The sequence below is a fragment of the Ananas comosus genome, linkage group 23, assembly GCF_001540865.1.
Source record: "Ananas comosus cultivar F153 linkage group 23, ASM154086v1, whole genome shotgun sequence".
Lineage (NCBI taxonomy): Eukaryota > Viridiplantae > Streptophyta > Magnoliopsida > Poales > Bromeliaceae > Ananas > Ananas comosus.
In genome coordinates, this window is record NC_033643.1 from 5,789,917 (window position 1) to 5,808,304 (window position 18,388).

Here is an 18,388-nt window from a genome sequence, read left to right on the forward strand (position 1 = left end):
GACTCCCTAAACCTATTACCTGCTACCCAAATCCCCACATGGGCTTAATCCCCGGCCCGCTCCGAAGACATATTGGATCAGTACCTCCCATCCTTGTGCCCGAATCCGCCATACGCCCGAATCCACCAGAACCGTCTGGAACTTGAGTCGCCTCGCCGAACGCTCCAAGTCTCTTGTCGGATTGCTCGGATCGCCCTCTTCGCTCCCTGCTTCTCTTACCCCCTGTTCTCCTCCACCGGCGACTTCACCCCAACGACGATCTCCACGCTCCCAAGCTGACGGCTGACGCTTCCCCACCAGAAGACCTGAAGCAGCGAAAAGCTAATCTTCTCTCCTTATTCTAGCTAAACCTCCTACTACTACTCCTAATCCTTCTTTACTACCTAACAGGTGTAACAAAGTGTTTAAAAGCCACGAAAATTCCAAAACCATGAGTATCCAAAACTTATAAATACATCATTCAAAAATTCACAAGTATAACGTATCAACCGAACCATATTTATCATCTACTAAAAGGTGTAGGGGTGAACTATACTATCACATGTATGTCTATACTAAGTATGGAGTATAGTCAAAAGGTATACCATAGATCGAGACCTCTAAGACCGCCCACTAGCTACGGCCCCACGCTGCGTCCCGACTAATCTCATACGTGTCATCTGAAAAATAGTGGGGGGGTCAGAACATATAAATGCGTTTCCCCCTCCCAGTGGGTACCGCAAGCCGACGAAGGCAAGCGTACTCACCGGTAACTAGGTATAGGTAAAGAAAGACCTATAATAGTAATGTAAGTGTAAAGAATAGAAGAACTGTAAGTAACCATGCAACAACCGCTACTGTAGCTATCTGCGTCAATCGGACGAAAAGTCCAAAAGTACATAATTATACCGCCGTGTCGGTCTAAGGACCTCAAGCAAGCCACAACCACTCTGTCTGGCATATAACCATAGCATAAGCTCCTGAGCTCACCGGTTGGCAACCAACCACTTTTCCGAAAAAAAAGACCCTCCTGCGGGGGATCTGACTGCTAGTGTTCATCAAATACTGTCGAGCTGTGGCGATTGATGCGAATATGATCAATAGCCAACCGTTAACGAATAGCCGACAATCATCACCCCTCAGGGCACACTGACCAATAGGTTATCGAACTGTAAGGGAACACGAGTACCGACCACTCAGGTCAACTAGGATGGAACAACTCAACATCTTCTCAAGTATGCAAGCACTGACCACTCAAGTCCACTAGTAGGTATGATGTCAATGTCACAAGAGGTATACAGGCACCGACCACTCAGATCAACTAGAATATGTATATCAATGTCACTACCGCTCTACTCTAAGTCATGAATGTAAGAAAGAATGTACTAAGTAAAGCCAGGTCGAAGTTAGGTGGTGAAAGGCTCGAGTACTGGATGGATAAGTATATGCAAGCAGTAAAGGATAGGGATGAAGGGAACATCGCCAAGCGTGCACTACTAAACTGACTTCGGATCGAAGTACCTACCTGTGTCCGTCGCTGTGGCTAGCTCTTGCGAGATGAGGGATGTCGACTAGACCTGATCCACAGCGCTGTGAATCAATCCAACCAGTCGATTTGACTTGTCTCGCCGCAAGGATCCTTGTGCTCACTGTCCAAAGCATGATCGACGGCCGGGCGGCTTCGAAGCAGCAGAAAAACCTCTCCAACGGCCTGCTCCCAGAAGCCGAAAAGCCGAAACTCAGCGACGGAGGGTCGCCGGCGGCAATAGAGGTGAGCATCGTGTTCAGTAAGTCGCGGGGATCGCCATGCTCACTTTCAAATCGATCAGGAAGCGCCGGATGACCGAAAAACACCAACCGGGTCAAACCAGCCCTAAGTGAAACTAGGGCAAGGAGCAGGGGCTCCGGCCGACTGCCTGCGACCTGCCGACGCCTGCACCAGCAAGGGTCGGCCACGGAAGGGGTGGGGAGCCCCGTGCTCCCTCGGCAGGCGGCGAAGTGCAGCGGCGGCAATGCCTTAAGTCGTGAGCTCGGGCTTGTGGAGCTCAACTAGGGCGGTGGCGGTCGGGGGTGCCACGGGGCGACAATGGCGGGTCATAGAGATCGGAGAGAGGCGACGAAGAAGGCTTAAGGCGGTGAGAGGGCATGGAGTGGCGGCACGATGTGGCAGCGGAGCTACGCAGCCGCGATTAGGGCATCAATGTGCACCCTAACGGCGGCTTTGGGAGGCTTAGGGCGGTGTTGGTGGGTCGCTCGCGGTCGGGGGTGATGCTGGCGGTGGTCCCCGACCGACGGCGGCGCAAGGATGGGAGGCTCGGGCTTGCCTCTCATCACAGCACCAAAGAAAGAGAGGAAGAAGAAGAATAAGAAGAAGAAGAAGAAGAAGAAGAAGAAGAAGAAGGGTCTTTTTCTCCTTCTCCAATAGCCGGCGGCAGCCACAGCAGCGGTGACCGATCCTTGGACAAAAGGGAGAGACATCTATGGTTAGGGCTCAATCGGGTTCCAAAATCTCCAAAACCAAGTAAAAACCCATATATAATTATTCATGAGGAATAATCGCTCCAAAGTCCATGAAAATTGCCTAATTCATGAACTAGCCCCTTTCCATCAAGTTTCTCTCACAGAAAAGTCCCTGCCCGAAAGTTTTCGTGCAAAACGAAGTGCCGAATGCTTCTAAAAAGCAAGAACATCACAACATAAAATGCCCTCTCAGTGATAAAATATGTTTTTCTCAAAAACGTGCGTCGAACATAAAATCCGTCAATGTCATCGGCTCCGAAACAATCGGACCATCGAAAATGAGCTATTAGATCATCCAGAATAGAGTCCGATTAGCGTCCAAAACCCACCTCTCTCCTCGGTCATCCCCGGAAACGCGGGTTACTATTAACTTTAGGTGAAAAGTAATAATCGCGTAAAAATTTTATTTTAAATCTTTTTTTGTTGAGATTTGACGAGTAAGCCTAAAATTAAAGACGGTGAATAATTCACCGTCTTATCTGTGTTACAGCACTGCCTCCACAACTTAGACGATTTAGACAAATTGTGGTGGGTTGCGGGGGTTTTGCATTAAAGACGGTGAATTATTTATCGCCTTCATAACATATGTTACAAAGGCGGTGAAATCAGTCACTGCCTTACTAAAGACGGTGAACAATTCATCGTCTTCATAAGAAAACTCTGACGTGGTGCCTACGCGGTGAAAGAATGATTAATTTTTAAAATAAAATTTTAAGAGGCTCATTTTTCAAATTGTAACTTCTTGACGGATCATTTTATAAAAAAAATCCTTCAGGAGGCTGTGGACTGACTGACTCCCGGTATCTCGTCTTCTGGATAAAAAAAAATATTCACCGCTTTCGACGGTCTCATCCCCGTTTCGCTCTTTTCCCCACCCTGCTGGGCGTCGTACCCCACCCCTACCACTATCCTACTACTACTACCCGACACTCAGTCAGAGAGAGAGAGAGAGAGAGAGAGAGAGAGAGGAGAAGAGGAGAAGCAACAGCAGCTCTAGAGAGAGAGAGAGAGAGAGAGAGAGAGAGAGAGAGAGCAGAGAGATATTCATAATAATATATGTAGTAACAGTGATTCCTCCTCCCCCTGCCCAAAAAAATCTAGGGATACCGCCGGTGGCCGCCGCTGCGGGGGCGATGAGCTGAGGGCCCCCATGGGCTGCGCCTTCGCCAAACCCTCCTCCCCCGCCCCCTCCTCCTCCTCCTCCTCCTCTCGCCGGGATCATCCCTCGCGCCGCCGCCAGCGGTCGAACCCTAGGCCCGGCGGCGTCCCCGGCGGCGCCCACGGTGAGCAGGTCGCCGCCGGCTGGCCCGCGTGGCTCGTCGACGTCGCCGGCGACGCCATCAAGGGCTGGACCCCTCGCCGCGCCGACTCCTTCGAGAAGCTCAACAAGGTGAGCGATCAAGAAACCGAGCTACTGCCCAACCCCCACCCCACCCCACCCCACCCCACCCCACCCCCCCCACTACTCCAACCAAACAAAACACTATTTTATCNTGTTTCTTGCTCAATTTCGTGCACGCTTTTTTCTCTCTAGATAGGGCAGGGGACCTACAGCAACGTTTACAAGGCGAGGGACACGATAACGGGAAAAATCGTGGCGCTGAAGAAGGTGCGGTTCGACAATCTGGAGCCGGAAAGCGTGAAATTCATGGCAAGGGAGATCCTGATATTGCGAAAGTTGGATCACCCCAATGTGGTGAAGTTGGAGGGGCTCGTGACGTCGAGAATGTCTTGTAGTCTCTATTTGGTGTTTGAATACATGGAGCATGACCTTGCTGGCCTCGCAGCCGGTCCTGATATCAAGTTTACACTTCCTCAGGTCCGTTCGGTCTTCTGGATACCCTGTTCTTCTGTAACTAGTGTTGTTTTGGTTCGGAGCTTTTGCACAAGTGCTGTTTGAACTTCCACCATGATGAAGCAGAAGCCTCAAGTTGCAGCTAAATAGCTCCGGACTTTTTTGTTTGTGAAATGCTTGGAGAACTGAGTGTTGGTCTTTCTTTGGTTTTACAAATGAATTGCCTCTTCTTTGAGCAGGTAAAGTGCTATATGCATCAATTGCTGTCGGGCCTCGAGCATTGCCACACTAGGAATGTGCTGCATCGGGACATCAAGGGCTCGAATCTTTTACTAGACAATGGTGGTTTACTTAAAATTGCAGATTTTGGGTTGGCTACATTCTTTGATCCTAACCACAAGCATCCCATGACTAGCCGGGTAGTCACGCTTTGGTATCGGCCGCCAGAGCTCCTCTTGGGTGCGACTGATTATGGCGTGGGCGTAGACTTATGGAGTGCGGGCTGTATTCTTGCAGAGTTATTGGCTGGGAAGCCTATTATGCCCGGACGTACTGAGGTAGATAATAAAAGAAGTAGATTTTCTTCTTTGTTTCCATTTGAGTTTTGACTGCTGTTAGCTAATTGTTGATGCATTTCAATTGCGCATTCTCTTTTTTTATTAGATTGTAAAATATTTGGTGCTACCGAAAAGTGATGTAAGATAACAATGAAAGTGTTGCAAGATATATATATATGCTAGAATGTGGAACTTAGGAGTGCTCATGCTCCTTTTACAGAATTATGACAAACTTCGAGTAGTTTGGAGATTGCGCAGAGTTTTCCACCAAGAATGCATATGATATATTCGTGACTAGCCTTGCTGATAGTAGTTGAATTTGTTCTAACAGTTAGCTAAGAGCAGATTTAAAGAGTACCTAGCTTGCATTGGTGATGTATGAACACCAGCTTATAATCGAGTTTAAAATAGCTTGGTGCTTGCTAAACAGCACAATCAAACTTGTTCATTGTAATAATTTTGAGTTTGTTACTAAATTGTGCCCCAAACTTTGAGTAGTTCTCCATGACATTTTTTAGATGCGCAGCTGAAATGGCTGCTTGTGCTATTGCTTTGTCATAGGCACTTGTGAAATGTGGATTTCATTGGTGGTTATCAAATTACACTGGCTTTGGTCTTTTGACTTGGATCTTTGTCAGTAAGTGCCATTAGATTTAGTGCAAAATATCCACTCTTGTTAAGTAGTCAGTTTCAAGGATGCTTGGCTTGAACGCAGTTAAGAGAAACAACAGATCTGTCTAGTATGTGGTGGCAGAATGGTGGACAGCAAAAGTTTTGAATTCTTTTTTTTTTTCCTATAAAAGTTGCAATGCTGCTTGAGTAGAGTTACCAGAAATGAATAAAATGTAGATGTGAGCAAATTGTGAAAGAAATGAAGCATAGAAAGCATAATAACCTGCATATTGGTTGAGAAGCTAGTGAAGGGGTGAGCTAACAAAATCTAGGAGTAGGATATAAAGAATAGCTCCAAATAATTAACTCAGTGATTCTACTTATACGAAATGCCTTTTAAGTTGTCTTTCAAGTTGTGAGCTGATATTTGATCTTACAAATCTCTCTTTTTATTTTTTTCCTATGGGTTGCATTATCTTTTAGCAATTTATGTTGTCAAACTGTAGATTTCTTTCTTATGCTTTGTTCATTTGTTGCTTCTATTGTAATGTATTTTGTCTTTGAAGTATCATAGAGTGGTGCTATGTGATAATTTGCAATTCTTGGTCCCATTTAGGTTTGTTTGGAATTAATGTAAAACTCAATCAGCTGAGCTTTGGCTTAACTTTGGTCTCCTGCTTTCTTTCTTTTGGGCTTAGTCATACGGTAATAAATCATGTATTATTATATAAACCAAGTTATATGAGAAAGTAGTTGAGATGCAAGATAATGTAAAATGATAAAGTTACTAGCTTGTTCAAAGGTACAAAACAATAATTGGCCTTCGTTCGTCAAGAAATAAAAATAATCAGACCAACATTAATCTCGATTCTTGAGTTTTTTTTGAACAATGAATCCATGATACAAGTGTCATCAAAGCATAAGTCAGCTGACTTGTATTACAAGTTTACTGGATCCAAGCCACATGAGAATGATAGAAGCAGCAATTGAACCGAACAAACCGCTGCCCTTTGCCTGCCTATGCTCATGTATTCCTTGTGGAGCCTTTCACGTGTCACTTGAGGATCAGACATCTATAGGGTGGGTCTCTATATCCGGTATAGACATGTTAGCTTATATGAAATATCAGTGCATTGTAAATATGCCCATTATGTTCCTCATGTAAGGATTTCGCGGACTAATTGACAACTTCTTTAGTCTCTAATCTCATAGATGGCTTGGTGTTAAGAGTTGCTATTTTGACAATGCACATTGTTTTTCTTATTCTAGTGGATTTAAATTCAACTCTGCGAGTGCTGAAATTGAAGGTTTTTGATTTTTTTTGTATCTTGACAGGTTTATCTTGTTGTCAATGAGGCTTGTCTGATGCTAATTTGGCCGCTGAACAGGCAATAGTTGTATCCAAGTATTCAAAGCATTACAATTGTAGTGACCCAACCCACTAACAGTAACAACTTATTGGGAACTATCCAAGTTAAAAATTCTTGAGATTAGTTATCAGTACTTGTGTGTTAACCATATATAAGGACCTCGCACTCTCTCACATTACCTAATGTGGGACTATTGGGTTTTCACAGACGACTCCACTTTTATGCTTTGACATTCTCGTCAGGTCCAATTATACACAGTCTAAGATCAGCAGGTGATGTGAGGCCTATCTCACACTTCCGAACAGCAATTTGACTTTGATACCAAATGTAGTGATGCAACACACTAGCACTAACAACTTGTTGGGCCCAAACCACTAGTCCAAAATGCGTAAGGCCATATGTAACCTGTAGCCGTATATAAGGCCCTCACACTCTCCCTCAGTATTTCAATGTGGGATGATTGGGATGTCACAACAATAATATTGCAGAACTATATTTGATTAACCAGTACGTTTGGTAGTCTAGAATGTTCCTCACACTATTTTCTTGAAATTTCTACAAAGTTATTATATTGGAAGGAATAGTTTTCTAAGCAATGAACTGCTTTCTAGATGACCAACCATCTAATACTTGGCGTGATTTTAAATGTTTGCACATAAGCTCTTTCTTTCTTTCTCTCTCTTTTTTTGTTTGTATAAAGAAACCTGTATGTATTCCAACTTCTGTAGATTGTTAACTTCTTTAACTTTTGTAGGTAGAGCAATTACATAAGATTTTCAAGCTGTGTGGCTCTCCTTCAGAGGAATACTGGAAGAAATCGAAGTTGCCACATGCTACGATATTCAAACCACAACATCCATATAAACGGTGCATAAAAGAGACATTTAAAGATTTTCCACCATCATCATTGCCATTAATTGAGACTCTCCTTGCAATTGATCCAGCTGAACGCAAAACTGCTACTGCTGCTTTGAGAAGTGAAGTAAGTTTGCATATTTTTCTAGAGCGCCTTATGCTCATTCCTTTATTATTGCCCTCTCCTAGTATTTATATGAAAAGATGGCATGACTCTTTAAGTATTGATCTATATTGACCATTTTAGCACAAAATAAAGAGTTCTCTTTATGCTGTCTTACCCTTTGCTTTATCGTAGTATTTGTAATTATCTCGTGTTGTTCTGCAATATTTTTGAGAAAACCAACTTTCTTCATATTTTTTGCCATTGGAGTAATGCTTTTAAAAAAAGGAAAGTAACTAAAATTTATGACATTTATATTTCAAGTAGATAGAAAACAAAATATGCATTTTCTATCTTTTATATTTTTCATGCCTTTTTGTTCGTGATAATATATGCTTTCTCACTCTTGAACCTTTTCCTTGTTTGCTTCTTTTCATGCTTCTTTGAGCCTAAATCCCTAACAAGCTGTTCTTCAAAGTTCCATAGTCATCATTCAGTTTTAGTTTTTGTTCTTCTTTTCTCCTTCTTCTTCTTCTTCTTATTATTTTTTAATTCCATTCTCTTTTCCCAATCTTCATCCACTTCCATTGTCAGAGACCAAACTCTTTGTGCTCGCTTGTCTTTTTCTTTCTAATCTGCGCCCTTGTTCTTATAATCATAATTAGTAGTTTTTTGTAATGCCCTCGATTCCCTATTTAATGTTTTCCTTTTCCTGCCCTTCTCTTAATTCTTCTCCCTTTCACATGCTTCAAGTACTCTTCCTTGTTCTAGGAGGCAACTTGCGTATAAATTATGATAAGAAAATACTCAGCTGCACTTGTCTGGTTGCAAGTTGCAGTAAATTACATGTCCTCACTTTTCTAGCCTTCATGTGAAAGCCGGAACTATATACCATCAAAGTATCAGTCTTTAGCAATTCCCTGGAAATTTGTCACTCCAACTTCTACTTAGTGCTCTTTCATATAGGAATATTTGTCGCTCCAAATATGTGTGTCGATGGATACACATATCCTCCTAGTGGCATGCTTTGGCATGATTTTTTTAAAGTTTTTTTTTTGTTTCTACTAAACTCTTATAATGCTATTTTGAAAGATTTAGAAAATAATTATAAATATTGGCTACATATAGCTTACTACACTCAGCAATTAATATAATAGTAGATATTTTATATATGTAAAGTAAAATATAACTATAGCTCATAGAGAATAAAAATAAAAAATTAATTAACTTTGATTTTTTTTTATTTTACCTTTTTTGAGAAATTTAAAAATTATAAAATACAAAATTAGAGAAAATTATTTTTTCTTAAATTTTTATGAAATTTACAAGATTCAATAATATTGATTCGATGGAAGACCGCATGATGTTTGGATTAACTAGAATAGAAGTATAATTGCTCCAATAATTTCTTTTAATTTTGAATCTATTAAAAATATTTATTAAAATTTTGAAGAAAAATTGTGAGATATGTCAATAATAGTTTAATAATAAATCATATGACAAATAATTAAGAACATTCAAATATCAATTGCTTCAATTTATTTTTTTATTTTATTAGTATTTGCCATCTTCTAATCCAAAAATAGAATTCTCAAAGTTAAAAACTTTTTTGTCGTAAATCTCATACCCAATTCTAGATTTATCCAAAATAATTAAAAATCGGACTACATAATAACTTAATCAAGTAGATCTATTTTTAGAATTTTGTAAACTATAAATAAAAATTTGCATAATTTTAAATTTCTCCAAAATAGGAACTTCACAAGTTAGAAATATTCAAAATGTATGAGCAAATTTTAAATTGTAAATTTTTTATTTATCTAATAACTACATCTTCGACTTGCTATTTTTTTGCCTTTTCTCTTAAGATCGAAGTGATCAAAGTAGAAATAAAGTAGAAATAGAAGGAATTGAAAGAAGAAACTAGAGAAAAGATTATAATAAGAAAAGTGAGGAAAAATAGAAAGAAAAAAAAAGAGAGGAAGAGATTCTGAGAAGAAAAAAAAAGACAGCGAATTGATGGGAAGAAAAGGTAGAAGAGAAAGAGAGAGGGATGTCTGTAGAGCAAAAAAAAAAAGGAAAATCCAAAAATAGGTGCGAAGTCAAAAAAAAAGGTTAAAATTTAAAACGTTGCGTACCCATATAGGCACGTAGCAACACTGTGCCGCGATACCCTTTGGATGTCGTGCTGTCTCGCACGATACCTTTTGGGTATTGTAGCACGGAGGGTCTAAGAGAGACCCTCCCTGTATCGTGCCACTTAATTGGTGTCACAATACGTATCATTCCGTACTGACCGGCATGGTGGATACTTTAAACCTTGCTTATGGCTTAGTTTTTATTGTCTTTTATCCAATTTGTTAATCTAGCACTAATCAACAAAGGCCATGGAGAATGATTTTTTTTCTTCTTCTGTATAGTGCTAGCATTTTTTTTATTACTGTTTTATATAATAGAACTTAATAAAACAGACATATCACATATATGATAAATAGCTAATTATCTCGTTTGTGCAACTAAATATTTAGTGTTATCATTTGATCTGGAGGATAGTTGGTTGATACTTTTTGAATTATTATTTCATTCGATTGAGTATCTTTTTTTATGAACAAAATTAGAACAATTATACAAGCTAATGTATATTAGTATATATTCCTTCCAGATCCTCAATATGTTATTTATATTAAAATATATTAGAACAATTATACAAGCTAATGTATATTAGTATATATTCCTTCCAGATATCTTTATTGTCCTCATTATATTATTACATATAATCAGCGTATATTAAAACATATTTTAAATAATATTTTATCCAAGTATACTCTGTGTATTGTATCCTAGAGTTTTGAGGAATTGCCATATTACCGTATCCGTATCCTCGTATCCGTATCTGTGCAACATAGAAATGTACTAGTGCCAGAGAGAATGAATATTTCATTCCAAAATGTGCCAGCACAAGTGTATTTATCAATAGCACTCATCAGCACGGCATGGCAAGCACCATGCCATGCTGTACCAACAAGTGCTCGACATGATCCTATGCCACAACACTTAAATCTTAGGGGAGGTCCTTACAGAGTATTGAAACAAGCACGGTGTCACGGGTCAATCGTTAGGGCTCGACCGTGACGCTCTTGGGGGCCATATTTGGTAGTCATTGAGTTGACGAAGCTATGGAGTTGCGGAGTTGAAGCATTCCGTCAGGTTGGAGCCGCTGTCAAGTCTACGGAGGCAATTCTCTAGCAATGGCCCATGCCATGGCAAGGATTTTGGTACCGTATGCGGGGTTTCAAAACGTACCCCTCGGTGGACACCTTTGTACCCCCGGGATGCCAAAGGGCTGGATGTCTTGCATGGTATATAGGAGGAGGGGTGGACACTGCGTAGAGTGGCCCCGACTCCCCCGCCGACTCATAGGACATAGGTCGTCCCTTGGCTAGCGGAGTAGCCAAGCCTAGTGTTTCGTGTGACTATGCAACGGATGGTTGAAGGGTCACAGGCCTAGGGCAATGTCGGAGACAGAGGTCGACGACATTGTGGAGCGGGAAGCACCCGGGAGGCTTTGCTCCTAGGTTCGCTTGCACTACCTTATGCCGGCTCGGATCTCTGTGGGGGAGTGCGTGAGCGGATGAGGATTAGTCTTGCGACGGATGGCCCGCCGTAGAGGGCAAGGCTCGCGAAGGCAAGTGTGCTGAGCGGGGATTCGCAGGGCGCGGTGCCTGCGAAGGCTTAAGGAGATGGATCTCTGTAGGATCGCCAAAGGGAGGCACGTCGAAGGAGACTCGCGAGGCGCGTAGGTCTTGGAGACTCGAGAGGGGCGAAACCCAGTGAGGCAAACAGTATCGGTATCCGTATAGTGAACCTTGAGGGACTGGACCATTGGTGTGCGACCAGGTGTGGTCGAGCCATGGAGGGGTCAGATGGGTTGCGACGCGGAGTGAGGCCGGCTTGTTTGTATGGGGCCTTATGTGGCGAAACTATGGGAATCGAGGGCGCGGAGCGCCATGGCAATGTAAGGTCGTGGAGACAGTTGAAGAGCACGGTGTGGGCTTGTTGGCTTCCTTGCCAGGAGTGTTGTGGGCACGTGTGCCGTACGGGTCGCATGCGAAGCATGCGAAGCACGGAGGTGCGGAGCATGGACGTGCGGGGTGTTGCGCGGGTCGCTGGCGTTGGAAGACAGACGAGCTTGTGGCGCACACTTGGGTGGTTGCTTTGATGTGGGTCTTTGGACTGAGCGAGCAGGCCGCGCGTAGGCGGTATGGCCGTGGATGCTGTCGGGCGCATGAGGCACAACGGTGGAAAATGTTACCTAGCTTGGTGGCCAGCCTCAGTATTGGGGTTGCTCGTTGGGGAACTCGTGGAGTCCGACGAGGGGTTCGAATGCAGGCGATTGGTTGAGCTGTCAGTCTCGCGCAGGAGCAAGCTCGGCAAATGCTTGGATTGGTATTCCGCTGTTAAGTTTGGGAGACTCGTTCGTGGTTAGGACTTGGGGAATGCTTGCCCATCTTCGAGCAGGAAGGGGGCGCCGCACGGACTTTACGAAGAAAAAAGTTATGTCCGTGACAACGGGGAGGCAAAGTGTTCCACTTTAGACCACTAGGTACAAAGGAGCAACAATTGTACCTTAAAAGGGATTTGGAAGCTTTCTCTTTTCTTTTCGTATGCAATGAACACAACAAAACATTGCATTTTCCTTTCATAAGAACATAAATTTTTTCCTTGAGAAACCTTTGATTTTCTTGCGATGTAACCAAATTGGCCCTTTATATTATTGTTTTGATCTTTGTGGTCTATTTAGCTGGGATTATATTTTAGCATTGCCATTTACTACTAAATTTTATTGGAGTAAATAGGAGGTTGGGGTTATGGCCGCACAAATCAAATTTGGTTTGAAATTATTGGCAGTCTTGTTATATCACAAGTTCAAAACTTTCTTAGGGAACTGTCTTCCTTTTAAATATTATTTAAAGGGTAAATTACACTTTTAGTCCTCAAACTACAAAGCGTGTGATACTTTAGTCCTCGAACTCTAATTCGTTGCAATTTTTGGCTCGAACTATGGGCGTGTGACACTTCAGTCCTCAAGCTTTGATTAGTTGCAATTTCTGGCTCAAACTACGAGGCATGTGACACTTTAGTTCTCGAACTTTAATTCATTGCAATTTCTGGCTCGAACTATGAGGTATGCGACATAAGTCCTCGAACTTTATGATTGTAGCAATATCCTACTTGATGATGCAACAATAATTAAAATATTACATTACTTCGATTAGTAGGTCATCAATACTTATTTAATAAAATCGGGTAGTGGGACTTGATTGCAACAATTTAGGAAGTTCAAGACTAAAATGTCACATTCCTTATAGTTCGAGCCAGAAATTATAATTAATTAAAGTTTGAGGACTAATGTGTCACGCACCTCATATTTCGAGCTAGAAATTGCAATGAATTAAAGTTCGAGGACTAAAGTGTCATGCGCCTCATAGTTGAGGACCCAAAGTGTAATGTACCCTTATTTAAAATACTTCTTTCTTTTACTGCACCCTGCAGATATGAATAGCTCCTTCAGGAAAGAAATGAAGGATGAAGGGTATTACAAGGAATAAGGGTAAAAAAAGGAGGGGGTGGAAGGGTAGTGTTCCATTTTTTTTCCCTTTGGCATGTCCCAGGCACAATTCTGCTAACTTCTGCTCTTCTTGAACTAGCTGTTCATATAAATTGGCACTAGTTGATTTTGGATCTCTTTGTCAAGTTCCATTGAAATTTTGCTTGATTTTGGAAATTCTTTGTTGTTATCTTAGTTGAATTTGTAATATGCAAGTCAGATGCAATCTAAAGGTCAAAAAGAACTTTATGTTGCTTATAAAACAAACAAAATGATTAAAAAAAAAGAGAAGAGATAGATAGGAATTTGCCAATCCAGGCCTAGAGAGAGGAGAAAAAAGATCCTGGCCAATCGAGATCAAAGAGAGGGGAGGGAGAAGACAATTAGGTAATCCCTAATCTCCAAGTATTCAATCCATTCATAACTTAACTACATTAGCTCCAATTAGGTTTATGCATATTAGATCTAAAACTTAACAAATCCCTTAATATAAGAAATTTTATTTTATCTCTTAGCAAACTTCTTTTTGAATTTAAACAAATATAACAAATTCCCTAAAAGAAGATATTCTATCCAACCATTTTATTTAATTCAAAAACGGAATCCCACTAATTTTCTAAATGATTTTTCGCAAGTTAAATATAAAAGTAGTTCCACACTGGGAATGAGCAAGGATTTGAGTGCTGTCGCACGAGGTCGTGCTGAGAACCTGCTGGCACGGAATGGCATGTTGCATGTCATGTTGTGCTGTGTGAATGTGTGCCAATCATAAATATACCCACGTGTCGGCACGCTGTCATGAGATATTTATTTTCTTTGGGACCAATATATTCTAATTGCTTATTAAGTTACTATATATTTTTATCAAATCTTTTGCGCTTTATTGAGGTAACAATTTGCTAATTTCAAAGAAAAGAGGGTTTTGAGCTGTGCCATGGGCGTGGCCATTTATTGTTCTGATATTTTGTCGGCTTGATATGCACGATAGTCACGGTTGGTGCCAATGGGTATTTAAATCCTTGAACTGAGAAAATTACAGTCTGCCATCTGGTTGCCTGTAACTTGTGGCTTGAAATATTCAATATATCATTATTTTCATTCCGTGTGATTGTTGCCTTTGCAGTTCTTCACAACTGAACCTTATGCATGCGATCCATCGAGCTTGCCGAAGTATCCTCCAAGCAAGGAGATGGATGCTAAATTGAGGGATGAAGAAGCTAGAAGGTTTGTAATGATCTACATTGTTGATTTCTCTGATTTACATGTTATACAGATTTTATGGTCATTATATAGTCCGCTTCTGTTTAGCTTTATTCTACTGAAACTTTCACCATGAATGGCCAAACTTTCCCTGCTAGCTTGCCATTGAAATATTCTGTCAGATGCTTCAAATTAGTGATTTTCTGTGATAATACTATGAAGGGACACTGGAACAATATTTTGCAAGATATCTTGTGATTTGTAAAACATACTTTAGTGAAGATGATTGCTGTAGCATGGATATTTTGCATAGCAGATTTAAAGATGGTAATTAGAGATATATTTAAAAGTTCTCTATCAGCATTCTAAATTTGGATATGTACCCAAGATATTTTTTTTTTATTTGGGAACCTTATGGTGTATTTATCTCATTACTTCAAAGCATCAGCTATTTTTGCAAATAAAACTAAAACTAATATCTGTAATCCACTTTTTTTAATCACCCGTATGAGTGCCTGGTGATGGGCTTTGTAAGTTCTTTGTTTTCAGAGATTATAAGATACTGCTTATTCATTGGCAAGGAGATGCAAAACTGAAACTGCAAATGTGGAAGATATAAAAGTGACGAGTATTAAATGGCGTTAATTGTTTGGCTGGTTAAGAAGCATGACAACATCACAGCAGCTTTTTATTCTTGATTGATTATCTGCAAAATGCTGCAGACTGCCTTATAAGCTTTAACACCAAGTGAAGTTCTAAGAACGACCAACATTTGTTTTTTATTTTAAATTGGTTTCTTGTGCTTCCCATTTGTCTTTTAATGGACAAGTCGGCGCTGCATATACAAGTCCAGGCCCAGCAGATGTAATAAAATCCTGAAAAGAATTTGTAGAATTTGGGCCATGTCCTAGTAGTTTGTTAGAAGTGTAAAATGTATGTTTTTTCTCTCTAAACCTGTTCCTCTGATTGTAGATTACGAGCTGCCACGAAGGCCAATGGTGGAGATGCAGGGAAGAAGACACGAACGCGTGATCGAGCTCATAGGGCAGTCCCGGCCCCCGACGCTAATGCTGAACTCCAAGTAAACCTTGATGTACGTCAAAAATTGATCTTCCTTTATATGGTTAAAACAGCTTTTTACCGTCTACAAATCTTAATGTTTATAGATGGGGCCATCCTTTGGATGGCGCTGTATGCAGAAGCATGTAACCTACTGTTTGTTAATCCCTGTTGAATGGAGACAATTTAGTTGTGAGTTGGATGATAGGGTGCATCTGTCTGCATGCTACACGTTCCAGATGATAAATCCCTCAAACTTCAATGGATAGCCCCGATCAGTGGTTTTAGTCATTTGATGAATTCTTAACTTGAACTTGATTATTCACTGTTACAGGAGCTTCACTTTTATTCGCTAGCATTTACGAATTTGAGTTTGGTCCATTATGAATTTTTGTCGACTTGCTCGACCCTATCAGCAATTCAGCATCTGTAATCTTTACCACGCAGTTCTATGAAATAAAAATGATTAGTTCTACTTTGGCTTTTGATAATGTGTCTTCCGGGCATCAGCAATAGCCAAATTTTCTTCATGCCCGACGCCAAATAATAACTTGCTTTCTAAACCATAGTTTTGGTTGATCTTTTCGTTTCTTTTCTGTTTCTGTTTCTCTTTTGGGTGGTGGGCGGGCAAGGTGAGGGCTATTGGGTGTGTTACAGGATACTGTTCAGCTAGTTCAATTTTCTCTGATACCACAAAATTCATATGCTTCTTTTATTTGATATTCATATATACGCCCTTAAAAAGCCATCTATTTATGTATGTATCCCCTCCAAACTTTGAATTTTTGAATCTGCCTTTCAAAACTTGATTCCTTACATATGGACCCTTAATTCTTCTACAATGCTTGCTTATCGCAGTGTACAAGATGGCTTTCCGACTTAGGACAAGGATAATTATGTTAAAATCTACTCTTTCAATGGGCAGATGATAATTAATATGCTTTTATTCTTGTGATATCTTTTCTCTGCCCTAACAGAGAAGGCGTCTCATAACACATGCAAACGCAAAGAGCAAGAGCGAGAAGTTTCCGCCGCCTCATCAGGACGGGGCGGTCGGCTACCCGTTAGGCTCTACCCGTTACATGGACCCGACCTTCGACCCACCGGAAGCTTCCTTCAGCACAGTGTTCCTCTCCCAGAAAGGCGACGCAGTCGCTCAATCTGGGCCGTTGGTTGACTCGGCTGCTGCCGCCCACCATAAAAAGAAAAAGCAGACTGCGGTATATTCTAAACAGCTTCCGGGTGCTCATTCCCTTAAAGACATACAAAAAGACAAGGGCGGCATTCGCGTCAGGTAGAATTCAAACACGTCCTTGATTTATTTCATCCAGAATATAGGGGCCACCTCTTTAATTTAGATGGGCGCAGCAATAGATTGTTCTCTAGTTCTCTCTTCTTTTTTTTTCGTTTCTTCTCTCTCCTTTTTTTTTTTAGGTAATGCCTTTTATTTCTGTTCAATTTGGTTGGATGAATAGTGATTAGTGTTTGCAGAATGAGGAAAAGCTTCCTCTTAGTTTGTATATTCAATTCTTTTCTTTCTTATTCCGAGTATTGATAATCGAACGAACGAATGCTTCGGCAGATACGAAATAATAAAGTGCTTTGTTATTTCACTTACTGCTTTGTGAATCTGTAACTCATGAACTGAAAAATTCTTTGTTGTTGCACGTTCGGATCGATGGCAGATGCTTCGAATGCTTTTCCTTTTTCCGCTTCAAACTAGCGAGAAGTTAACTAAAGATTCCTGTGTTGCATTTTGGATAACAAAATGTCTCAATGCTTAAGAACAGGTGGATAACAAGTGAAATGGTCACTAATATCTCTTGGAGACTGTAGGACTAGGAAGCTATTCTTTTATATTTGAAGGTCATTCAGAAGTGTTGTGTGAGTAAAACTAAATAAATCTGGTGAAGAGAAAGCAATGACAGCTTTTTGACTAAAAGACTGCAGTGTCTTCCTGTTGTGGCGAAAGCAGAATTTAGAAGCTCACTTCGTCTCATTACTGTTAACTTTTTTGTTTGTCAAATATCTGCTTTTGTTTTTTTGCTTATGCTTTTTGAGGCAGAGAAATTATTTCAGAAGCTAAAGCCAAAGAGGCTCTTTGGACTCATCTGTGATCCCGGGCCAACTATGGACCCATGGTCTCCGAGTACAAAGAAGCTATTTTGGATTGATGTAAGAGCTTATTTGGTTCATCTATTTTAGATTATGGAATCAGAATGAGATTTATTGAGTTCGATAGTTGTTGCTTGTTTGTTTGTTTGTTTGTTTGTTTGTTTTACAAGAAATGGGTTCCGATTTATGGTCCAATCCAGTTTTGAATTTTGGATGGATTCATTCCAAAGTAAATCACTCAAAAGCTTTATTTCTCTCACGAGCACCTCGCACTCCTCTCCCTTCATCTCTTTTCTCTTTTTTAACTAAAATCCTCTTTGAAAATTCTAAAATGTTCATTTTGATTTTCATTTTATTAATGTTGATTTGCCATTTCATTTTTCGTTCTAATTCAATTCAATTCTATTTTTCATTTCTATACCCAAACCAGGGTGATCTATCCATGAACAGGATTCCGGTCATGAATCAAACGTGTCCTAACTGTGATTTGATTCCGACTTTAAGTCATAAGTCGGGTCTAGCCAAAAAACGGAGAATTTTGAATTTTTTTTGTTTTTTCACTTTGTTTTCTTTTGCCTTGAATAAACTTACGAATGAATGCTGTTTTCCAACTTG

General features: G+C 40.6%; 1 protein-coding gene across 1 annotated transcript; it reads left to right on the forward strand.

The window, feature by feature from the left end:
- Positions 3,372-17,275, forward strand: LOC109728140 (probable serine/threonine-protein kinase At1g54610). The gene is made up of 7 exons (XM_020258478.1): positions 3,372-3,889; positions 4,034-4,318; positions 4,534-4,851; positions 7,588-7,815; positions 14,523-14,623; positions 15,572-15,692; positions 16,636-17,275. The coding sequence occupies exons 1-7, from the start codon at positions 3,650-3,652 to the stop codon at positions 16,954-16,956; spliced, it is 1,614 nt and encodes a 537-aa protein (XP_020114067.1). The 5' UTR covers positions 3,372-3,649; the 3' UTR covers positions 16,957-17,275.